This window comes from Vombatus ursinus, unplaced genomic scaffold, assembly GCF_900497805.2.
Source record: "Vombatus ursinus unplaced genomic scaffold, bare-nosed wombat genome assembly UNPS02009205.1, whole genome shotgun sequence".
Taxonomy (NCBI): Eukaryota; Metazoa; Chordata; class Mammalia; order Diprotodontia; family Vombatidae; genus Vombatus; species Vombatus ursinus.
In genome coordinates, this window is record NW_020948983.1 from 29,026,349 (window position 1) to 29,046,923 (window position 20,575).

At 46.3% G+C, this 20,575-nt stretch overlaps 2 protein-coding genes across 4 annotated transcripts in view; one reads left to right on the forward strand and one right to left on the reverse strand.

Moving 5' to 3' along the window:
• Positions 1-230: 230 nt before the first annotated feature.
• CIB1 (calcium and integrin binding 1) lies at positions 231-3,658 on the forward strand. The gene is made up of 7 exons (XM_027851813.1): positions 231-395; positions 734-768; positions 2,253-2,361; positions 2,601-2,751; positions 2,853-2,971; positions 3,061-3,149; positions 3,414-3,658. Exons 1-7 carry the CDS (start codon positions 345-347, stop codon positions 3,433-3,435), a joined length of 576 nt encoding a protein of 191 aa, XP_027707614.1. The 5' UTR covers positions 231-344; the 3' UTR covers positions 3,436-3,658.
• A 759-nt stretch (positions 3,659-4,417) lies between these two features.
• The window catches only part of SEMA4B (semaphorin 4B), a 38,421-nt gene continuing 22,263 nt past the window's right edge, over positions 4,418-20,575 (reverse strand). For 2 of the 3 annotated variants that reach the window (XM_027851718.1, XM_027851717.1), the window contains exons 4-16: positions 15,918-16,081; positions 15,458-15,520; positions 14,754-14,852; positions 11,784-11,895; positions 10,986-11,102; positions 10,508-10,659; positions 9,567-9,748; positions 9,157-9,304; positions 8,339-8,549; positions 8,104-8,219; positions 7,553-7,719; positions 6,773-6,861; positions 4,418-6,403 (exon numbers count right to left, since the gene is read on the reverse strand). In XM_027851718.1, the coding sequence (XP_027707519.1) occupies positions 5,667-6,403; positions 6,773-6,861; positions 7,553-7,719; positions 8,104-8,219; positions 8,339-8,549; positions 9,157-9,304; positions 9,567-9,748; positions 10,508-10,659; positions 10,986-11,102; positions 11,784-11,895; positions 14,754-14,852; positions 15,458-15,520; positions 15,918-16,081 (2,357 nt within the window). In that variant the 3' untranslated portion in view covers positions 4,418-5,666. The remainder of the gene's footprint in view (positions 6,404-6,772; positions 6,862-7,552; positions 7,720-8,103; positions 8,220-8,338; positions 8,550-9,156; positions 9,305-9,566; positions 9,749-10,507; positions 10,660-10,985; positions 11,103-11,783; positions 11,896-14,753; positions 14,853-15,457; positions 15,521-15,917; positions 16,082-20,575) is intronic. The other variant, XM_027851719.1, reaches the window with a different exon arrangement.

The following is a 20,575-nucleotide window of genomic DNA, read 5'->3' on the forward strand; positions in this document are numbered from 1 at the left end:
GGTCACATGACTCCGGCTCACACTCTCTTAACACCTCCCTCCCTTCTCAGGTCCCCCCGCCCCTCCCCCAAGCTGCCTAAACTAAACATGCCTGATTTTGGAACCCTCTCCCTGGATTTCGCCCTGGGAATTGAAAACTGGAGTTCGGGCCCTTTAAGAAAGAGAGAGGAGGAGCCTATAGGCAAATGAGGAAGGCGGGGTTGGAGTTGCCTCTGTTGCGGCGGGGACTGGGCTGGCGGCCGGGCGGGTGACGCGAGAGGCGGAAGTGAGTGGCAAAGTTGTTGCTGTCCGGCATCGGAGTTGGTGGAGTCGCTAGGTCTAGAGCCGGCGGCTGTAGCAAGGCCATGGGCAGCTCGACCAGTCACCTCTCCAAGGAGCTGCTGACAGAGTACCAGGTGCGGTGGAGGCAACAGCTCTGTCTGGGCTTGCCCTGGGCTGGGTGGGCGGCTTTGGGCCCTGGAACCACGGGCAGAGGTTTGAGGGTGACGACCCTTGGCCGTGCCCGCTTGGCTACCCACTCGCAGACTAGCCCCGCTCTTCTTTCCCCGCCCCTCAAACCTCCCCTCGCCTCTTAGGGGTGGGAGGCCCGAGAATGCTTCAAGTGCAAAGCTCGCCGGGACTGGCGGGGGGAAGCGAGCGCGGGGATGGGGGGAAGCGAGCGCGGGGATGGGGGGAGCTCTTGTCCTGACTGCCGATCGTACATCTGACGAGCATCTCTTAATTTTCCTTCCAGGAATTAACGTTCCTGACGAAGCAGGAGATTCTCCTGTAAGTACCCCTCCAGCCTCCACCCCACTCAGGAGGCAGCTGGACTTGGCCAGAAGACTTGGGTTTTCTATCCTGGCTTTGCCACTGAGTGACTCTGTGACCTTAGGCAAGTCACTTACCCTCCCTGAGTCTCAGTCTCCTCCCCCATAAAATTAAGGGTTTGGACTAGACTATCTCAGAGGTCATGATGAGTGTTAGGATTGAAAGAAAACCTTGGAGACTGAGGCCACTTTCCTCATGTTAGAGAGGAGGAAATTGAGTCCCAGAGAGCTGAAGTGACTAGTCCAAGGTCACAAAGTTACTCTGTTGGTAAAACTGGCACTAGAATGCAGGTCTTCAGACTCCAAAGTTCAGTGCTTTTCCCACTACTGCATACTGCTTTTACACTCCCTTGATTTCATTTCCCCCTTATTGTCTTCCCTGTCCTATTCTGAGATAGGTCTAATGCACACTAGTGGATTGTCAGTCATAAATCACGTACTTGAAGCTGGGCCAGGGCCATAAAGCAATCTAGGGGAAAAAATTAGAGCATCTAGGAGTGGGATCTTCAGAAGTGCTCTTTGGCCTTGCTCTCATTAAATTGTGGGCCTTGCTTTTAGAGTTTTCTGCCTTGGTTGTCCAAGGGGTGGTGCTGTTGTTGCCCGTAGCCCACTTTGCCATAGCCACCAAGTAAGAACTTTCTAAATTCAACCGCTTATCCAACTTTGAGTTTTTGAACATTTATAACATTTTGCTTGCTCTACATGCTTAGAGATCAAAGCAGTTGTCCAAAGCTTTTTCAGAGTGCTAATCAATAATGGAATTCCTGGACCCTTCTTGGCAGGGGCAGAAATGCTGAGAGGGGTGGGGAATCCTTCATTGGAGGATGGCTGTATTGATTAAGCATCTGGGAAAACCTTTGATGAGTAGAATCCAGGACACTAGGTAGAGACTGTGGGATTCTTGGTGAAGACAGTGAAATGAGGACAGTCCATTGGACCATGAGTTCCTTGAGAACAGGAATATTTTTGGCCTTTCTTTGTATCCCCAGTGTTAGTTACCACTATACCTGGCACATAGGAACTTAGTAAATAAATGCTTGTTGACTTACTGGTTCCTACCACCCTCCATCCATCCAAATCCTTCCCATCTTTAAAGGGACAGCTCAAGTTCTACCCGTTTCCATGAAGGCTTCTTTGATAAGGCCAGTCCAAAGTAATCTCTTCTGTCCTTTGAAATCTTATCACTTCTTGTCTGCACCACTCATTTGACTCCAGTCATATAATGCTTTGTGACATCTCTCCTATATTGTTATCTTTGGTTCATAGGATCTTATGACTTCTTGTGTATTTTTTGATCCCGCCTCTTCCCCAACTACACAGCAGACTATAGAGGCTAGCTCCCCACAGTGCTGTGAATTTAATAGAAACTATAAGTCTTACTTGGTTGATGGACTGAATGAATATTTGTGACCTGATTGAATGAATTCTGGTTTTCTTTACCAGGGCCCATAAGAGGTTTAGTGATCTGCTTCCTCAGGAGTCTCGGAATGTGGAAGATTCTTTGAGAGTCCGAGTATCCACTGAGCAGATCTTAACACTTCCGGAGCTCAAGGTGGTACCCTTCCCACAATGCTTTGTTCAGTAGTTAATTTCAGCCCCTTGTTTTGGGATCTGTGGGACATTTCTCAATCTGATAACCCCTTCTTATTCCAATAATTCTAGTGATGGGCAGTCCTCTGTAGTTCCCAGTACAGGGCCTTGGACATAGTACGTATGTAATCAAAGTTTAGTGGTTGATTCCTTATCAGAAACTTAATGCCCTTCTGCTTACAAGAGCCTCTCTTGCTCTAGGCCAACCCCTTCAGGGAACGTATTTGCCGTGTGTTCTCCACAGCACCAGAAAGAGACAGCTTGAGCTTTGAAGACTTCTTGGACCTCTTCAGTGTCTTCAGCGATGCAGCTACCCCTGAAATCAAGTCTCACTATGCCTTCCGCATCTTCGGTAAGGACTGAAGGGACTAGGGTATATAGTGAGTGGAGTGGGGGGGACTGTCAAGGTCTTTTCAACAGGGATAATTTTTTGTCTTGGCCTTTCCTAACTAGATTTTGATGATGATGGGACCTTGAACAAAGAGGATCTGAAGCAGCTAGTGAACTGCCTTACTGGGGAGGGCCAGGACACTCAACTCAGCACCTCTGAGATGAAGCAGCTCATTGAGAATGTGAGCGTGGACAGTATAGCGAGGGAAGGGGAAGAGAAGGGAAGGTATTGGGGCATTTGACAGAACTTCTCTCTCCTTTCCCTGGGCAGATCTTAGAAGAGTCTGACATTGACAGGGATGGTACCATCAACCTCTCAGAGTTCCAACATGTTATCTCCCGTTCACCTGACTTCACCAGGTATAACCAGAGCCACCTGGCAATTTAGCTACCCATAGCATCTTGCTAGAATGAGGGCAAGGGGTAAGAAGAGTGGAGAAGTGTCTTTGGGTTAAGGTTGACCCAAGTCAACCCATTGTCCTCTGAGAGTGAGCCAATTTCAGACAGGTTTTAGGGAACATATTTACTAATTTCTATCTGAGTTTATTTGATCTAGGTTTCATTTGCTGTCCTCTGCTCACCATGCCTGTTCTACAGTGGATCATACATCTTTGTCTCTTCCAGCTCCTTTAAGATTGTCCTGTGATGAGTACTTGCAGTGTCTGGCTACACCAACCCATCTCTGAGAAATTCTCTTCCATGCACTGACCTCACCTGCAGTGCCAACTCCTTGCAAATGGTTGCCATGCCTGGGCTAGCCCTGGGGCTTGTACTGAGGAGTCCAGCGCCCTGGGCTCTCCTCTCCTCACTGCCATTGTGACAACACTGTTCATGTTTATACTAATCAATAATAAATATTTGGAAGTTTTGCTCATGTGTGTTTTAGTGGGTACGTTGGACAAAGTTTGAAGCAGGACAGAGAGATCTCTTTTAAGATTAGTAAGAGGAAGGTGAGGAAGGGACTAATGGAGAATTTCTGAATTACAGTAGAGTCAGGGTAGAGATCTCTTTATAAAGCAGAATGTAGAGGATACAAAATGAACTTCTTGCTCTGTGCTTACTCAGAGAAGGATGAATTATTCAGTGCTCAGCACATCACCCCTATATTCAGCTGTCTTTTCCCAGTACATGGAGATTGGGTCCTAGATTTTTAAAGTTCAAACTACTGGGGCAGCTAGGGGACACAGTCAATAGAGCACCAGCTCTGGAGTCAGAAAGGCCTGAGTTCAAATCTGGCTTCAGACACTTAGCTCTGTGATCCTGGGTAAGTCACTTAGCCCCGACTGCCTTCTAAAAATAAAAAGTTCAAACTGCTGGTGATCTCCACGTAGCCTAATTCTTGTAACTTAGTTATAGAGCAGACCAACTGTTTAAATTCCTAACATCCCTTTCCCATCTGAATATTGCTTAGCAAAGATAAGTACTGTTGACTACTGCCCCACCAGAATCAACTCACTGAGATGAAGCAGTTTATTGAAAGTGTGAAAACAGGCAAGCCCAGCATAAGGAGGGATGGAGGAAGATGTAAGATTGGGCTTTTCTCCTGGAATTTTCTCCATGCCCAAGGCAGTCAGAACCAGTTTTTAATAACAGCATTCAGTGTGAGAGGAAAGGCACACTGCAATAGATTAAAATTCAATTTCAGATTTTATTAAAAAAAAAAAGTAAAGTGCATTTTATAAAAAAAAAAATGATACAAAACCCACATAGATTCATGGCCCCTTGACTGGGCAGTGTCAATGTCCCTTTGGGCAGAAACAGCACAAAGGGCCACAGAATTATTAAGCTTGGGGATGTTAGTCATTTATGGGAAGTAGGAGGAAGTCCGAAAGGGTCAGAGGACGAAGAACGATGGGGACACAATGGTTCTTTTAGGTCATCAGGAAGGGAAGACTAAGTCTAGTCTTTGATGTTCAACATGAACTCCATAAAAAATGGAATGTGATTCTATCTCCTCCCTTGACATAGTGATGACACCAACCTTCACCAGCCCTCTTGGGGCCCAAGAGAACACGTGGAGAGGCCACTACTAGTTCTTCGGCTTGGCCGGGTATGGCAGTGAGATAACAGTCCTCCTGTTGTCTGTAGCCTGATTGTTCTGTGGAGGTAGGGAGAAAGTGTACCCTGGCTTGGCTTTCTTACTCTCTGGTCCTTGGCATGGCAAGCCCAAGACGGAGTCTTGGGGGCCTCAGAGATGACCCCAGCTGTCTGCAATGACTGACTTTGGCAGTAGAACACGAGAAGAACTGTTGAAGGCATGTTGAAGAAGAGAAGATGGATTTCAAACTCAGGCTCAGGCAATTGTATTGTCCTGGTACCTCCAAAATGCCCCATGGAAACTGTAAGCGGGGGGAGCCCATGAACTGAATCCATTCCAGAATAAGGCTTGAAGGAAAGTTCTTGATCACCTCTCACCCCTCATGCTTGGTTCACATTTTCTCTTTTTTTTTTTTAAGGAAAAATGTTTTCAAAAGGGCTCAAGAGAGCTAGTCTATCAGAACAGTCTCTTAGCAAAGACTGAGAATGAATGAGAGAGGTCACTAAATGACTGGACCCCCCCCAGGCGCCTTCTGGCTGTAGATTCAATGTGTGGAGCTCTAAGGTGACCACCTAGGGCCAACAAATCCACCCCCTCTCCATTCCTGGCTGAGGGGAGGAGGCCTTACAGTTATGCTAGCATATAAGGCTGATGATCCTCTTCCCTCTGGCTGGTCCATGTCCCCAGAGACTCCCATAGGAAGAAGGAGGGAGCTGCCCCACGAGCTAGCTCCATTCTTTGAATTCTGGGCGCTATTTGATGAAAAGAGGTAGGGCTGGCCATTCTATATGAAGTCATAGTCCCTAGAGCCAGGGTTAGCTTTTACCCATCTCCTGTGCTCATACCACAGAGTCACGGATCTCAGAGCCTAGCCGCACCCGGGGCCGGGGGCATGGAGGAGACACCTCTACAAAGCTGTCCTGAATACTGAGCGGCCTCTTCTCTGATTCAGTGAAAGCTCGGAGACCTGGAGAGCTGTCAGCAAGGGCCTGGTAACCTTTGTGATCAGGCAGGGCACTAGGTGGGCCTCCTCCATTGAGGGATCGGTTTTCAGAAGGAAGCATCACTGGGCGGGTCCTGGGATGTACACTGGCACATTCTCCTTGTTTGAGGAAGACCTTCATGCCATCCCGGTGTCGATAAAGAAAGAAGAGCGCGAGAAGGACAACAGCAAATCCAAACAGGCCACACATCAGCAGGAACTCGGTCCAATAGGTTTTGTAAGGGACCAAAGCAGCCTTCCCGTTGGCAGATGAGCTCACTCGGGAGGTATTGATAATGAAGGGGACAATAGAACCCTTCTCACCATCTGCTGCGCTTTCAATAGCCTCCACACAGTAGCTGGCCACCAGCTGCTGATAGTTCTCCTCTAGCGACCAGCACTGGAAGGAACCCAGCCCATCCTGGCTGCCCACCAGAAGCAGGTCCCCACTGGGCAGCACACGGTAAGAGGCAGAGTTGTTTATGGGGGCCTTGTTATGTAGCCAGCGCCGGGATGCAAGGTTGGAGAGCAGTCTGCAGGTCAGGGTGTTGACAGTGTTGGGCAGGAAGTGAACTTGCTTGCACGGTATCTCATCTGCCAAAGAAACACACAACAGGTGTTCAAAGGCGCACCAAGTTCGTTAGGGCCTAAGGCAGCTTTTCCCCTGAGAAACTCTGGGGACTCCCTTTGTTAGAAAAAATCAGTCTGTCCACCCACCAGAGGGCCACTCTAGAGACCTTTCTGTTCCTCAACCTCCTTTGTGGGGGGGGCGGTAGCTAAGCACTGCCATTGTGTGTGAAAGGATAATCCCAGTATTCTGGGAATAAGCAGAAAGAGAGATGGGAGCAACAATACAAATCGTCCCCTGAAAAGGCAGGGGATATGAACCTTTCACAGGTCTCCCTGCAGCACATACGGCCTCAACTGCTTCCACCTATTCGCTCCTGAAGTAGTGGACCTTACCCGATAATGTAGAAGACCGGCGGCGGCTGAATGCAGAATTGTTGCAGAACTGCTCAGTGTTGGCATCTTCAATGTCCTGTACCCATGGCCTGAGGACAACAGCAAAGTCAATGACAAAGTTAGGAAATGGGCCCTCTGTTTGTCAGAGTCCAGGCAAATTAGAGGACTTCACCCTCTTTGACTTTGAGAGAAAACCCGCCCGACATTCCAGTGCTTGCAGATAAACAGAGGGCAGCTAGGTGGTGCAGTGGACAGAGCACCAGGTCTGGAGTCAGGAAAACCTGAATTCAAATCCAGCCTTAGACACTCACTAGCTGTATGATCCTGGGCAAGTCACTTAGCCCTTATTTGCCTCAATTTTTTTCATCTGTAAAATGGGGATAATAACAGCACCTACCTTCCAGGGTTGTTGTGAGGATCAAAGGAGATAATATTGTAAAGCACTTAGCACAGTGCCTGGCATAAAGTGAGCATTTTATTGCTATCACTGTTATTATTATTTTAGTGAAAGTCATTAGGGGGATTAATTTCACAGGGTGTTGCTTCCTACAGAGCAAAAGTAGGGGAAGAAGAGATAGGTGGAACATGGGCCAGCTTTCCAGGGTCCCCAGAGCACAGGGTTTGGGATACTGTACCATTTGTTCCCCTTTCACCCCGCCATCTTAAGCATGGTTTGAAGGAAGGCACTTCAACATAGAATTCAGGAGGGGGAGAATGGCTGCCGATAGCCCAGGGGCAAAGGAGGGAGAAGTAATTTGAGAAGTAGCGTAGAGTTCTTACTGTGAGGCCAGTTCTGGCTGGTAGTGCCTGACATCCCTGCAGCTGGTACCACTCCAAGCACAGTAGGGGTCTCGGGACAGGATGCATTCCCCACAACTTGGGTACAGGCTACAGTTAGCCACAGACACCTGCACCACAGCCGAGTAGGAGGAAGCATACAGTAGTCCCTGAACAAGATAAAAGGTGGTGAGAAGCTAGCGATGAGAGCCTTCTGGCCAAGGACCCAAGCATCCACAGCATCCACCTGGCTCTGGTTTGTAGGGTAAAAGGCTGGATCAGATTTGGGTGGGTTACCACACAGTAGAGCTGCCAACCTATAGGTTCCTTAGGTCCCTTTTCTGGACACACTTGGCTTCTATACAATCCAGATTTGGTACCAGACTTTAAATTCTCTATTCCAATTCAAGGAATGAAATAGAGAAAAATAGACTGGGTATATGGTGGCCCAGACAGGGTTGGGACAAAAGTGAGACCAATATTCCCCCTAATCCCAGAGCGGAATCCCCTGAGCCTCATCTCTCCTCCCTCCTCTTAACCATACTCTTGCTTACTCTGTGGGGATCCAACAGTAAGTTCTGTACGGGGTGGTCAGGTGGGAAGAGTCGGATCTCCTCGATAATATGCACCCTCTGCCTTGCGCTCACGGTTTTGTGCAGTCGGCCATCGCCTGCAAGATGAGAGAGGCTCAGCCTCCTCTTCCCAGGGAAAGATTCCCACCAGAAGCCCCCCTCCTCTGACGGCCCTCGGCAAGGCCCTTCCCTTAACCCCAGGGTCCAAGGAACTCACTTGTGCCCAGGAAGAGGACATCGTAAGTATGGTGCAGGCCATGGACTCGATGCACAGAGAGGCGCTGGTAACGGGCCCTGGTCTGCAGCAGCAGCGGGTTGCTACGGACCTGCCTGTCCATCAAAAAGTGATCTTTGAGGAAGTTAAGCACACGGTCAGGCAGCTGCAAAGAGGAATTTATCCTCTTTTCCCGGGCACTGTTAGTGATGCACTGGAAGAAAAACAGCAAAGAAGAAAAATTTAAGGAAAGAAAAAAATTTAAGGAAGATTAACACTCAAAAGCATTCCTATGTAGGGAAATTGTCATCCATCAGGGATGGGATAAAGCTCCATTGCTTTAACAGGTATGTGATCTCTCAAAATCTCTTCTTGTATGCATAAACATGGAGAAAGCTATAGCTACAGCTATCTATATATCAGTCTATGTACATATTGATAGATACTAAATATGTATGTATGTATGATATGTGTATATATGTGTGTTCATATACATGCATACTTTGTACACACACATACATACATGCATATATACATATACATACATACATACACATACATATATATATACACACACACATATATACACATACATACAGTTCCTATTTCTCTACTGAAGGTTATATGACATGCATACAAGCTCAAGCTTTCTCTGCCTCCTGCAGAGAGGGAATGGGGAGGGGGCACTGGCACTGTTTTGAATCTCTGACTTTGGAGATGGAATGAATGGACCGAGGCTGAGTGGCTATTGCTTTCCTTACAGAGGCCACGTAGGGATTTGCTTTGAGAAAAAGGCCAAGTAGTATTCGAGGAATACAGACCGCTCCTGGCCGGGGCGTTGGTGAATCCATCACTGTGTACCACTGCTGGGTTTCTCGGTTTACTTCCTTATAGAGGCCATTGAAGGTACTCTCCACGTCCCGCATGGTGAAGACACATATGGCTGAGCCCCCTGCTGCTCCTTGATGCCTGCAACAGAGACAGATAATGTCTGAATTGTCACTAGGATCCCAGCTGCAACCAAAGATCTCCTTGGAGCTCTCTAAACCAAAGGTCTAGGAAACCAAGGGAAGCATCTGTAGGTGGGGCCGCTCCTCTCACTCCACAGGCTGGCCCCTGTAGTTTCCTCCTAACTGAACAACAGCAGGTCCAAACACTTTTTCCTCCCTGGCTCTACAGCTTCAAGGCCATCTGGGCTAAGAATGTGACTCCAGTCCCATCAGGGACCTACCACTGTGAAGTGAAGACTCCGTAGAAGAGGCTATCTTGCCAGTCCTTGGGGCTAGGGCTCAGCACAAAGACATCCTGGAGCACATTGAAGGGGAAGCCATCGGAGGGCCGGGAGCAAAGCAACTGGGCTTTCAGGAAAGATGTCCAACGCCTCTGCAATACTCTCTCCCCACCCAGGTCCCCCTGTCAGGAGAGAAAAATCAGGTTGGGCTTTGTGAAAGCATGGGGAAAGGCAATGACCTCGAGTGCGGATCTCTGAAGAGAGGAGACACACGTCACCCCACCCCCATCCCCACCTTTGAACTCCCAGGCCTCTGAGAGTTGACAGGTTGTTACCTACAAACATTCCTACCTGGGGAGAGCTGGAAAAGGCCACACCCTCAGGGCCTGCTGACTATTCACTTCTCTCATAGAACCCCACCACAGGCTTTCCTGACTTTCATTTCAGCCCAATAAGACATTTATCTATTTATTAATTTATTATATTCTTTTATTAATTTATTTATTCATTTATTTATTTATGTATGTATGTATGTATTTATTTTTGGCAAGGCGATGGGGTGAAGTGACTTGCCCAGGGTCACACAGCTAGTAAGTGTGAAGTGTTTGAGGCCAGATTTGAACTCAGGTCTTCCTGAATCCAGGGCCAGTGCTCTATCCACTGCGCCATCCCCCCAATAAGTATTTATTAAGCACCTATATGAAGGATGCTGTACTAGGTACTGGGGGTAGAGATGGAAAACACAGTCCCTGCTGCCCTCAAGGGGCTTATAATCTAAAAAGAGGTGATATGATAGGTACACAAATAAATTTAACTATAGGTAGGACTGATAAGGTCAAATGAGAGACCCAGATTTAAGAAAACCAAAGGAAGTGGGGGTGGGGAAGAGAAAACACTCCCCCAAGAAAACTCTTCATTTTTTGTTAGTCCCTGGCCCTCACCTTGCATACACGGGCAATTCGGGACACAATTGTGTTCTCAAAGAAGTCAAACTCCTTGCCAGTCTCACTGAAGAAGAAGTAGATTTTGTCATCGTCCCCCCGTGGGTTGTCCAGGCTCTCAGGAATGTAAGCAGAGCTCACAAAGGCTGGGTCTGTGTAGGGTGGGAAAAGGCTCAGAGTCAGTGGATGAAGCAGAAGGGGAGCCCCATGGCATCAGTCCCACGAGGAGAAAGAACCTGCTCTCAACTCTCAGGGACCTTGCCAGATTCACACTGGTTGGGGAAAGTCTTCTGGCACAACCCTTCCGAGCTGGGCCCACTTCTCCAGGCTCAGCTGTCATTCCCCTTCTCCACCTCCAGTTTAGACCCCACCTCCAACCCCCAATTCATCCTGGGCTGTCTAAGTCCAGGCAGGCAGGACTAAGCCCTGGAGGCTACGGTTCAAGGATAGGGGGTGAGGGGAGCAGGGAAATCTTCACCTTGAAGCCAGTTGAGGGAGTTCTCAGTCTTGAGGGTGAGGCGATTCCCCTGGCTCTGGGAGATGGTTGGCTCATTCCCCTGGAAGTTGCTGACTGTTCCGGCATAGAGCTTACCATCTGCCAAGAGAAACATTCCCATGGGAACAGCCCCAGAGCAGCCCTCATTGCTGAGCTTGACCTCCTCCAAGCCTAGAGGCTCTGAATTTGTCCTTTTCAGAGTAGAGGCTGCGAAAGGAACTTGAAGGTTTATTTTATCTTAGTGTCAGGGCCCTGGGTACCCAGATGCCCTCAATTAAAGTTAGACCTAGGAGAAGAATGGATCTCAAAGAAATCAAACCCCAAGGGGACACAGCGACAACTTGAGAAAAATGTTTTATTGGTACTTTTTTAAAAAAAATATCACCATCACTTCCCAATAATTCCCCTCCTCCGACTGTTGTCCCACCTGGTCAATAGAACCCTTCCTTGTAACAAAGAAGGCCAGTTAAGCAAAACCAAGTGACATTTTGATCGTGTCTGACCCCATGCCATAAACTCTCCAGCAAGTCCCACGGTCCTACAGTCCTATCCTCAGACCCATTTCTGCCAATGGGTCTGGAGGGAAGAAAAGGGAAGAGAGAGGAAGGGAATGTGCCTATCTCCAGCTCCTCAGCCAGGTCCTCAGCCAGGTCCAGGCTGCCTCATCTGAAAACTCTTCATGGCAGTTTTCTCAGAAAAGTTTCTGTTGAGCCCCCTAGGTGCCAGGGAACCAAATGCCCCCATTCTAAAGCTCCCCCGGGGAGGATACCAGACACTTACCAACCATGATGGCCGTGGACTTGTACTCGGGGTCAAATGGACAGCGGCCCTTCCCATCCTCCAGCAGAACATTCCCTGCTCCATCCCGCTCCAAGCTAAAGTTCTGAATGTTCTAAGGTGAGGACAAATAGCACCATTCAGAGTCCTGGAGCAGGGCCACAGCAGCCAAAGGGGCACGGGTCAACCAGGCTGTCTGTGAACAAGCTGGATTTATGTGGGAAAGTCATGAGAAGAGGCAGCTGACCAGAGCAGCTAGATGACTGGGCTTTGGAGTCAGGAATACTTGGGTTCAAGTCTCACAATTGACACACACTGAATCTCTTAAATTCTAGGCCAGGGCTTACCCTCTGTTAATTATTTCCTCCTTGTCCTGTATGTAGCTTGTTTCTACATTGTCTTCCCCATTTGATTGTGAGCTCTTTGAGGGCATGAACTGTCTTTTGCTTCTTTTTGAATCCCTATCACTTAAAACAGGGCCTGGCATGTGATTTTGTTGTTGTTTGGTTGTTTTCCGTCATGTTTGACTCTTTGTGACCCCATTTGGGATTTCTTGGCAAAGATACTGGAGTGCTTTGCCATTTCCTTCTCCAGCTCATTTTACAGATGAGGAAACTAAGGCAAACAGGATTAAGTGACTTGCTCAGAGTCATAGAGCTAGTAAGTGTCTGAGGTCAAATTTGAACTCAGGAAAATGAGTCTTCCTGACTCTAGGCCTGGTGCTCTATCCACCGCACCACCTAGCTGCCCTGGCCCATAGTAAGCAATTAATAAATGTTTATTAATTAATTGATTGATTGCACCTCACAGTGTCCTAGGCGACAAAGATTATAAGTTACAGAACAGTTGCTGATCTGCATGGATAAATGGAGTGTGCTCATCAAGCAGCTCCTTAAACCAGTGAAATCACAGGTTCAGACAAAAAAAAAAAGATATGATTTTGTAAATTTCACGTATACTTAAAAAAATCTGTATAATAAAGTCTGTGGGTTCCTATATAATCCTTTATTCTGTTATTTGTATACTGAATATTTGAATTGAATTTGAATTGAATATTGAATAATTTGTATATGGTATTTATTGATGATGTGTTATGTTCATAATAAAAGAAATTTTTAAGCGTGAAAGAGATGTATATATGAATGCATGTCAGTGCGGGACAAGAAAGAGACTTGTGGTATTTATGTGTTACATAGAGACATAGGCAACTACAGCAGCAGCTAGGTGGGACTGTGGATAGAGTGCTGGACTTGGGAGTTAGGAAGACCTGAGTTCAAATCTTGCTTCAGATGCTTTGTGTCACTGGACAAGTCACTTTCAGCCTCAGTTTCCTCATCTGCAAAATAGGGATGATATCCACCTCACAAGATTGTTGTGAGGATCAGATGAGATAATATATGTAAAAGCATTTTGTATACCTTAAGGCATTATATGAAAGCTAGCTGTTGTTTTATGACAGAGAGGAAACTGGGTGAGTTAGAGAGGGGTGTGTGTGTGCGTGTAACAGATTTGTGTGTATAGGAATGAGTAGTCAAGCTATACCGTGACTCATGGCATAACTCAAAGGTTACTCTCAGAGAATGCAGAAATGTTAAGAATCTCAAAGGGAGAGGTCCTTCTTCCACCAATGTTGACAAGTACACCCTTACACGTCATTATTAATGGATGGTCTTTAGGAGTTGCTCTGACTGAAAAACCCCCTAACGTTTTAGCCCATTTGTTGATGACCCTTTCTGGACTGAGCTAAGCCAATCTTTGTGCAATCAACACAAAGCCCAGTACTAAGTCTATAATCAAAGCCTTTCCAGCTTGGTAGGGTCTCCAAAACCCCACCAGCACTGGCATTCAGGAATGCAGTGCTGCCCACAAGCCACACAGGGAGGCATAAGAGTAGGACTTGGGTGGAGGCGGCAGTTTTTCAATCTTTAGACAAATCCTAGAATTTGGGGGCTGGACTGGACACACTGGAGATGATCTATCTAGTCTATCCCCTGCATTTTACAGATGAGGAAACTGAAGTATTCTGTGCATGAAAGACTTTCCTTAGAGGAAGGAAGGCAGGAAACAAGCATTTATTAAGCACCAACTATGCCCAGGCACTGTGCTGCGTGCTTTAGAAATTGTATTTCATTTGATTCTCCCAACAACCCTAGGATGTAGGCGTTATTTTGATCCTCATTTTATAGTTAGGGAAATTGAGACAGACAAACCAGAGGTTAAGTGACTTGTCCAGGATCACTCAGTTAGGAAGTGTCTGAGGCCAAATGTGAACTACAGTTATCCCTTCCACATCACAGGGGTGAGGGGCGTGCCGCAATCTGGAAAATCTGCCTAAAATTTTTTGGCCCTCCCTTCATACCCGAGAAGAAGTCTGAATTTTTTTTTAATGGGGTGTTTACAGTTTTTAAAAGATAAAATATGTTGATGTTGTACAACACTATACATATATCTCATGCATTTCTGAGTTTCTAAACTTTTTCCATGACATCTGCTAGCCTTCATGTGTCATCTATGGCTTCCACAAAATTCTCCTAAACTTCCCATTTAATTTCTTATGCCAACCTTCGATATGTCAAAACTACAGTGGGGAAAGTTGCAATGTGGAAGGAATAACTACTGTAGAGTTTTCCAGGCCCAGTGTTCTATCCACGGTTCTACCTAGGTGCCTTAGAGGACCCGGGTTCAAATCCCTCCTCAGATGCTACATGACCTTGAGCAAGTGACTTAACCTCTTGAGATCTGTAAAAAAGGAGGTTGGAGTAGATAGACTACGAGGGCCCTTCCAGCCCCAGATTTGTGACCCTTCTCCCCAGTATTTTCAGGAAGAGTTGACAAACAACTTCCCTCCATGAAATGACCAGAGCTGGGTGCATTTGGCAGCCTTTTCTAGTTACTCTGGTCTGTCAGAGAACTGAGACAGCTCTCCTGGGGCCCAAGGAAGCGGGGTGGTGAGTAGCCAGCGCTGTCACTTACTACGTAGGCACAGACTGGGCTGAAGGCTGCTGTACCACAAGTGTACAGGTGGCTGCTGTTGAATGGCTGGAGAAGCTTGATGTAGTTGTGACAGTCCCTCTAGGAGGAAGAAACAAACATCACCAGCCTGCACCCCTCCCCCCATTCCCTCTTTCATCATCATATACAAATACTGCCGAGTCCCATCATGATATATAGCGGTCAGATCTAGGGATCCCAGGGAAGAAGACTACATGAACCTGGGGTGGCCTCAGGCTTCTCAGACTGGATTAGACCGCTGGACACCACCAAAGTGATTGAGATTGGGGAAGATGGAATTCTCCAGAGCAACCCAGTCTATCCAAGGTTCTCAAGACCAGGGAACATCTTTGGGGAAGGGGAACATAACCTTCAAAGGAATTCCCAATACTGCCCCCATCCCAACAAACCACAGGGCTTTGGCCGAAAACAAAGGGGTCTCGGATATGTCATGAGTCAGTTGTGTGCTGGGATTGCTGCACATGGCTCCATGTCTCTCAGCAGTCCAATATCAAGACCACCAGAGATAAGGCCTACTCCCCTCCAGAAGGGAAGATTTCCTTCTGAGTTGCCCATTCTTCCTCTCATAGAAGCTGGCTAGGGCAGAGGTCAATGGATATTTAATAGCAACTGGATAAAGTCCCTTGATAAGGGGCACCTTTCTCCTCCTGCCCACCCCCACTCACCTGTGAGTCCTTTCCCTTAAAGACACACTGGCGCTTCTTCTCTGGGTCAGCACTCCAGAGCAGCTAGAAGAACCCCCCCAAAGAGCAAGGTTAATACAAAGAAAGAGGAAGGTTGGAATGAAGATCCCCCCACTGGCGGTTTACAATGATGGTCCAAGAGGTTTGTGCTAAAATGCTTTAATGGCACCTTAAGCAGTAAATTTTTGTAAAGAATATTATGAGTACTATACAAAATTACCCTGGGAGTTCACAACCCATTTTTCTGTTGTGATTGAAAGAACTCAGCAGAACATAACAAAAAGGGAACCACTCCATAGAATATTAACTAACATTTCTTCCCCCTTCTGTATGTTACAAATTCTGTCCCAGAAGACCTAAGGTCCAGTCTGCCTGCTCACTTATTCTTTCCTTTCACTCTGTCCACCCTCTCCCAGATTCCTGACCACTGACTATCTCTCACCTTCTGGTAGTGGCCCCCGGGCAGGAAACTGCTACTGCTGCTGAGAGCAAAGAGGGCCTCCCGGGCCCCCACAAACAGTGTTTTTCCATCTTTGCTCAGCAACAGTGCCGTGTAGTTGGTGATGCCCTCTGCTTCACACCTCCACACAGTCCGCTCCTCAGAGCCTGGGGAGAGAGATGCTGCCGTCACTACGGGTTGGCCAAATGCTATTTATCCAGTATCTACCTCCCAGAGAGTTGAAGAACAATTTTTGAAATGTCAGTCAGGGTCCATATCATATAAAATCCACAGTGAAATGATCGGGGCGGGGGGGGGGGGGGGGGAGAATTTATGAGAGTGAAAGTAGTAATTCAGAGTCACACATACTAATACACAAGAAATCATGTTGGGGGTTGGCTTGCAACCTATATTTCTCTGGAAACATTTGAAACAATTTGTACACAAATAATTCCTACAAAACATTCTAAGCAAATCACTCAAAAAGGAAGTTAGAAGACGTGGCCTGATCAGCCATGAACATAAATAATCTGCCTATTGGGACAATAGTATCAACATATGAGATGTGTGAGGAAGAAGGAGGGGGTCTAACCTACATGCTCCTGAAATGTTCTTCTGATTGATGAACTAGATTGTGTGTGTGTATTGTTCACAGTGATGGTAGTTGACTTGAGGTGCGCTGAGATGCTGCCTTCCTCACCCAGAAGAAAGACCCTACTTTGATGCTCTCTTAACTGTGAGTTCTACATTCTTGAGAATGAGCATTAAGACAGATCTGGCTTCTCAGAGACAGTGACAGCACTCTGCCTCATAGCATCTGTAGTCTACGCTCAGCTCTAGATGTCACAGTTTAGGACAGGGGTGGCCTCAAGGCCACAGATTCCCCACCCCTGGTTTAGGAAATCCAGGCAAGGCAAGTCAACATCTACTTATTAAGCACCTACTATGTGTCAGGCACAGGGCTAAACAGAAGGGACACAAAGAAAGACTCCCAGATCTCGAGGAGTCTAATGGAGGAGACAACATGAAAACAACTATATGTGACCAAAAATACACACGGGAAAAATCAGAGATAACCTACAGAGGGAAGGCACTAGCATTAAGGGGACTATGAAAGGTCCTTGTAGAAGGAGGGAGTTTAGCCAGTTCTTGAAGCCAAGAGGCAAAGATGGAGAGGGAGCACAGGCCAGGCATGGGGGACAGTCAGTGAAAATCCTTGTGTCTCATTCTTAGAATTGCAAGGAGACCCCAATATTGATGAGCTGGAGAGTATCCATAGGAAGGCAACAAGGATGGTGAAGGATGCTGGGTCCATGTCCTTTGAAGATTATTTGAGGGATCTAGGGATTTTAAGCTTGGAGAAACTTCAAGGGGGACATGACGGCTGCCTGAGGAAGTGGTGGGTTCCCCTTCTTTGGAGAGCTTTGAACTGAGGCTGGACGACCAATGACCAGGTACAGGTCAGACTAGAAGGTCACAAGGGTGACCTTCCAGCTCTAAAATCTATGATCCTACAATCCTAATTCTAACTTTGCACTAAAAAGCTTTTGATGCCAACTTTGGATGGAGGGGGATTAAGTGACTCTATAGCATCTATTGAACCTGAAGTGAAACCAGACTTTCTGGGAGATGCCACATCTCAGAAATACTGCCTTTCTGGCTTTGCTGGGCCACTTCACACTCCTGTTGTCACTTCATAGTTCCTGATGTTAGTGGTAATTTTCCAGTGCTAATTCCCTGCCTTCCTTGTTCTAGCCTCTCTGCCTTTGGAAAGTTTTCCCAATTAGTTGACGTCTAATTACCTTTATATTGATGAGCCGTTTGTACTTTGAACCACATGCTTATCAACCCTTGGAATGAGCTCCCTGCCCCATTCCACCTTCAGTTCTCCAGGAAGGGCTGGTTAGAGATAAGGATGATATGAAGTACAGCTACCCAGGGTGTACCAATGGAAGGGTGCTCACTAGAACCATGACCTTTCCTCTGTTACTCTGACTCAATCTTCATTTTAAAGGCTATAACCATGTCTTCTATTTCTTTTCTACTTCCTTTCTGCCCCAACAATGCTCTGCACATTGCAGGCCCTCAGGAAACACTGACTGCATGAGTTCGTTAATTTGTCCTAGTCTTAAAGAGAAAAGAGAATTTAGAAGTAGCAGGAGTGACAACTAGAACATTAGACTTGAAATAAAAAAAGATCTGGATTTAAATTCTGCTGTAGATATTTGTTAGCTAGCTACGTGATCCTGAGCCAATCACCTGGTTCCTCAAAGTCTGTTTCCTTATCTATAAAATATTTCCCTATTTTTCTCAAGCAATGGGCAAACTTAAACTGCTACTGTATAAACGTGAGTTGTTATTTTCTCATGGTCTGATTCTATAAAAGTGGGTAAAGCAAACCTCTTAGAATTCCCACTATACCATCTTTAGTTATGCCTCTGGGGGGTAAAACTGAGTGTTATAGAAGAGAAACTCAGGGGGTGGGGCAGTCATTGCCACACTGGAGAAACTAAGACCTGAGAAAGGAGAATGGAGAATAATAGCTCAGTGTTGTTCTGGCAGCTGGCCAAAGTAAGCCAGAGAGAGAACCCAGGCTCCCGGGCTCTCACTTCCTGTAGTAGGACAACTTTCTCTCCTAAGTTAGCCAGCCCATCTCTTCTTCACCATATGTGGGTATGTATATACACAAAATTACCGCAGTAAATCAATTGTAATTTGCCCAAAGGAAGAAGGCAATGCTGAACCATATACATGTGTGTATGCATGTATGTGTATATCTATATATACACATACATATACATATGTATGTGTATGTCTATATATCTATATAAAATTATTGCAGACTATCAGTTGTATTTTACCCAAAGGAAGAAAGCAATACTGAACCAACCAAGGCACCTCACCCTTATCACAAAGTTTCTAGGTTCAAGGAGAGGATTCTTCTTCTCTTCCCCACCCCTGCCCATCTCCTAAATTCAGATAGCCAGAATCTTTCAGAGTTCTCTCACTATTTTCCTTTAGTTTCCTTTAGTTACCTTTAGTTTAGAATTCTGGTAGCCAGACAAGGCCTCTTACTTCCTTATACATTTTAAATTTCAACAGTGTATGACCACATCAGATTTTGATATGCCTGATGAGTAGGACTAGTCTTTGAAAGAGGGAAACTCCAATGCCAAAGAGCCCTGAAGGAATCTTAGTTCTACTCTACCTGCCATAGTGAGTGCCCAGGGTCATTGGAGACTCAGTTTCACCCTGCCATGTCTGCAGGGCTCAATTTGAGATGTACCAATCATATAATCAAAGAGGTTTAGAGATAGAAGAGAATTTAGAGATCTTTTGGTCCAAAACAATTTGATTCTATGAGTGCATCTGCAATCATTCAGAAGGTTCTGGGGCTATAATCTACCCCTACCTCCAAAATAGTCTTACAAATAAGAAATCCAATCTGAGTGAGGCTAAGTCACTTGCCCAAAGTCATATAGCTGGTTAATAGCAGACTGGAACCCACTTGTCCCAACACCCAGTTTCTAGAGAAAAGATTCAAGGGGGTCATTTTCATGTATTTTAAGGAATGTCATACAGAAGACGGATTACACTTGTTTTGCTTGGCCCCAGAGGAAAAGAACCCAGGGTACCACACTGCCTGATCCCATGGCAATTGGGCATGAACTGAAACTAATGCCTCTTACATCACAAGGCAAGGCAGCATGCAAACCTAGGAAAGAAAGACCATATGTATTATACAAACACAAACATAGACAGCGACATGATGTGTGTGTATGAATACACATACACATAAATAGAATATGCATATGTCAGCAGACTCATCAGCTCATATAGATTTAGAGCTGGAAGGAACATCAGAGGTCATTGAATACAATTTCTTTCACTAAAAAATGAGGAAACTGAGGCCTGGAAGATTAAGTGATTTGCCCAAGGTTATACAGATTAAGTGATGAAAGTATAATTCAAACTTGGGTGCTCTGATTAGAAATCAGTTCTTTTCCTCAGCCTCAATGTTTCTATATGAACATGTTTGCTTATGACAGACAACAGGCATAAATATGTTTGCTCCTTTGTGACCATGCTAATGTCTGTGACTATGGTTAAATGTCTCTGTACCTGTTCTTGCATGTGTGTGTGCCTACGCCTTAGTACACGCCTGTGCTTGTACGTGTTTTCATTTGTAGATAGTATATGCATGTCAACAAGCCTTTATTGCTTTTTGCACATGTGCACATACCTGTGTGTGTGTCCTTCCTTGCATGTACTTCACAGTGCTCACAAGCATGTGTTTTTACGCTTGTGTGAGTATATCTGTACACCTCTTGTTTCCTCAGGGATTGTGAGAGTGTGTCTTTGCGCCTATTGGAGCTTGTAACCCTCAGAGCCTGACATCTCAGACGGGTTTGTCCAGAACTCCAGAGAACAGAGCTTGCCTGAGGCTGTGGCGAGCCTTCTCAGTTACGCTAGGGGTAAGGGGGAGGGGGGAGCAGCAAGACCTGAGGAGCTTATCCCCATCTGGCCCAAAGATCTCAGTTTTCCCCTCCAGAAAAGCCCAAGCCCACCTGTCCTCCTCGGGTGATCTCACCTCCTCCTCTGGGAACAAAACAGAATAAATTTGGAGGAGTAGACAAAAAGCAATGATTGGTGGCATCTGA

Bases quoted from the DNA above. Each gene is read 5' to 3' on its own strand.
- CIB1 (XM_027851813.1), top strand. From the start codon at position 345: ATGGGCAGCTCGACCAGTCACCTCTCCAAGGAGCTGCTGACAGAGTAC. The intron at 769-2,252 runs GTAAGTACCCCT...TTTCTTTACCAG, and splicing joins ACGAAGCAGGAGATTCTCCT to GGCCCATAAGAGGTTTAGTG. The intron at 3,150-3,413 runs GTATAACCAGAG...TGTCTCTTCCAG, and splicing joins CGTTCACCTGACTTCACCAG to CTCCTTTAAGATTGTCCTGT.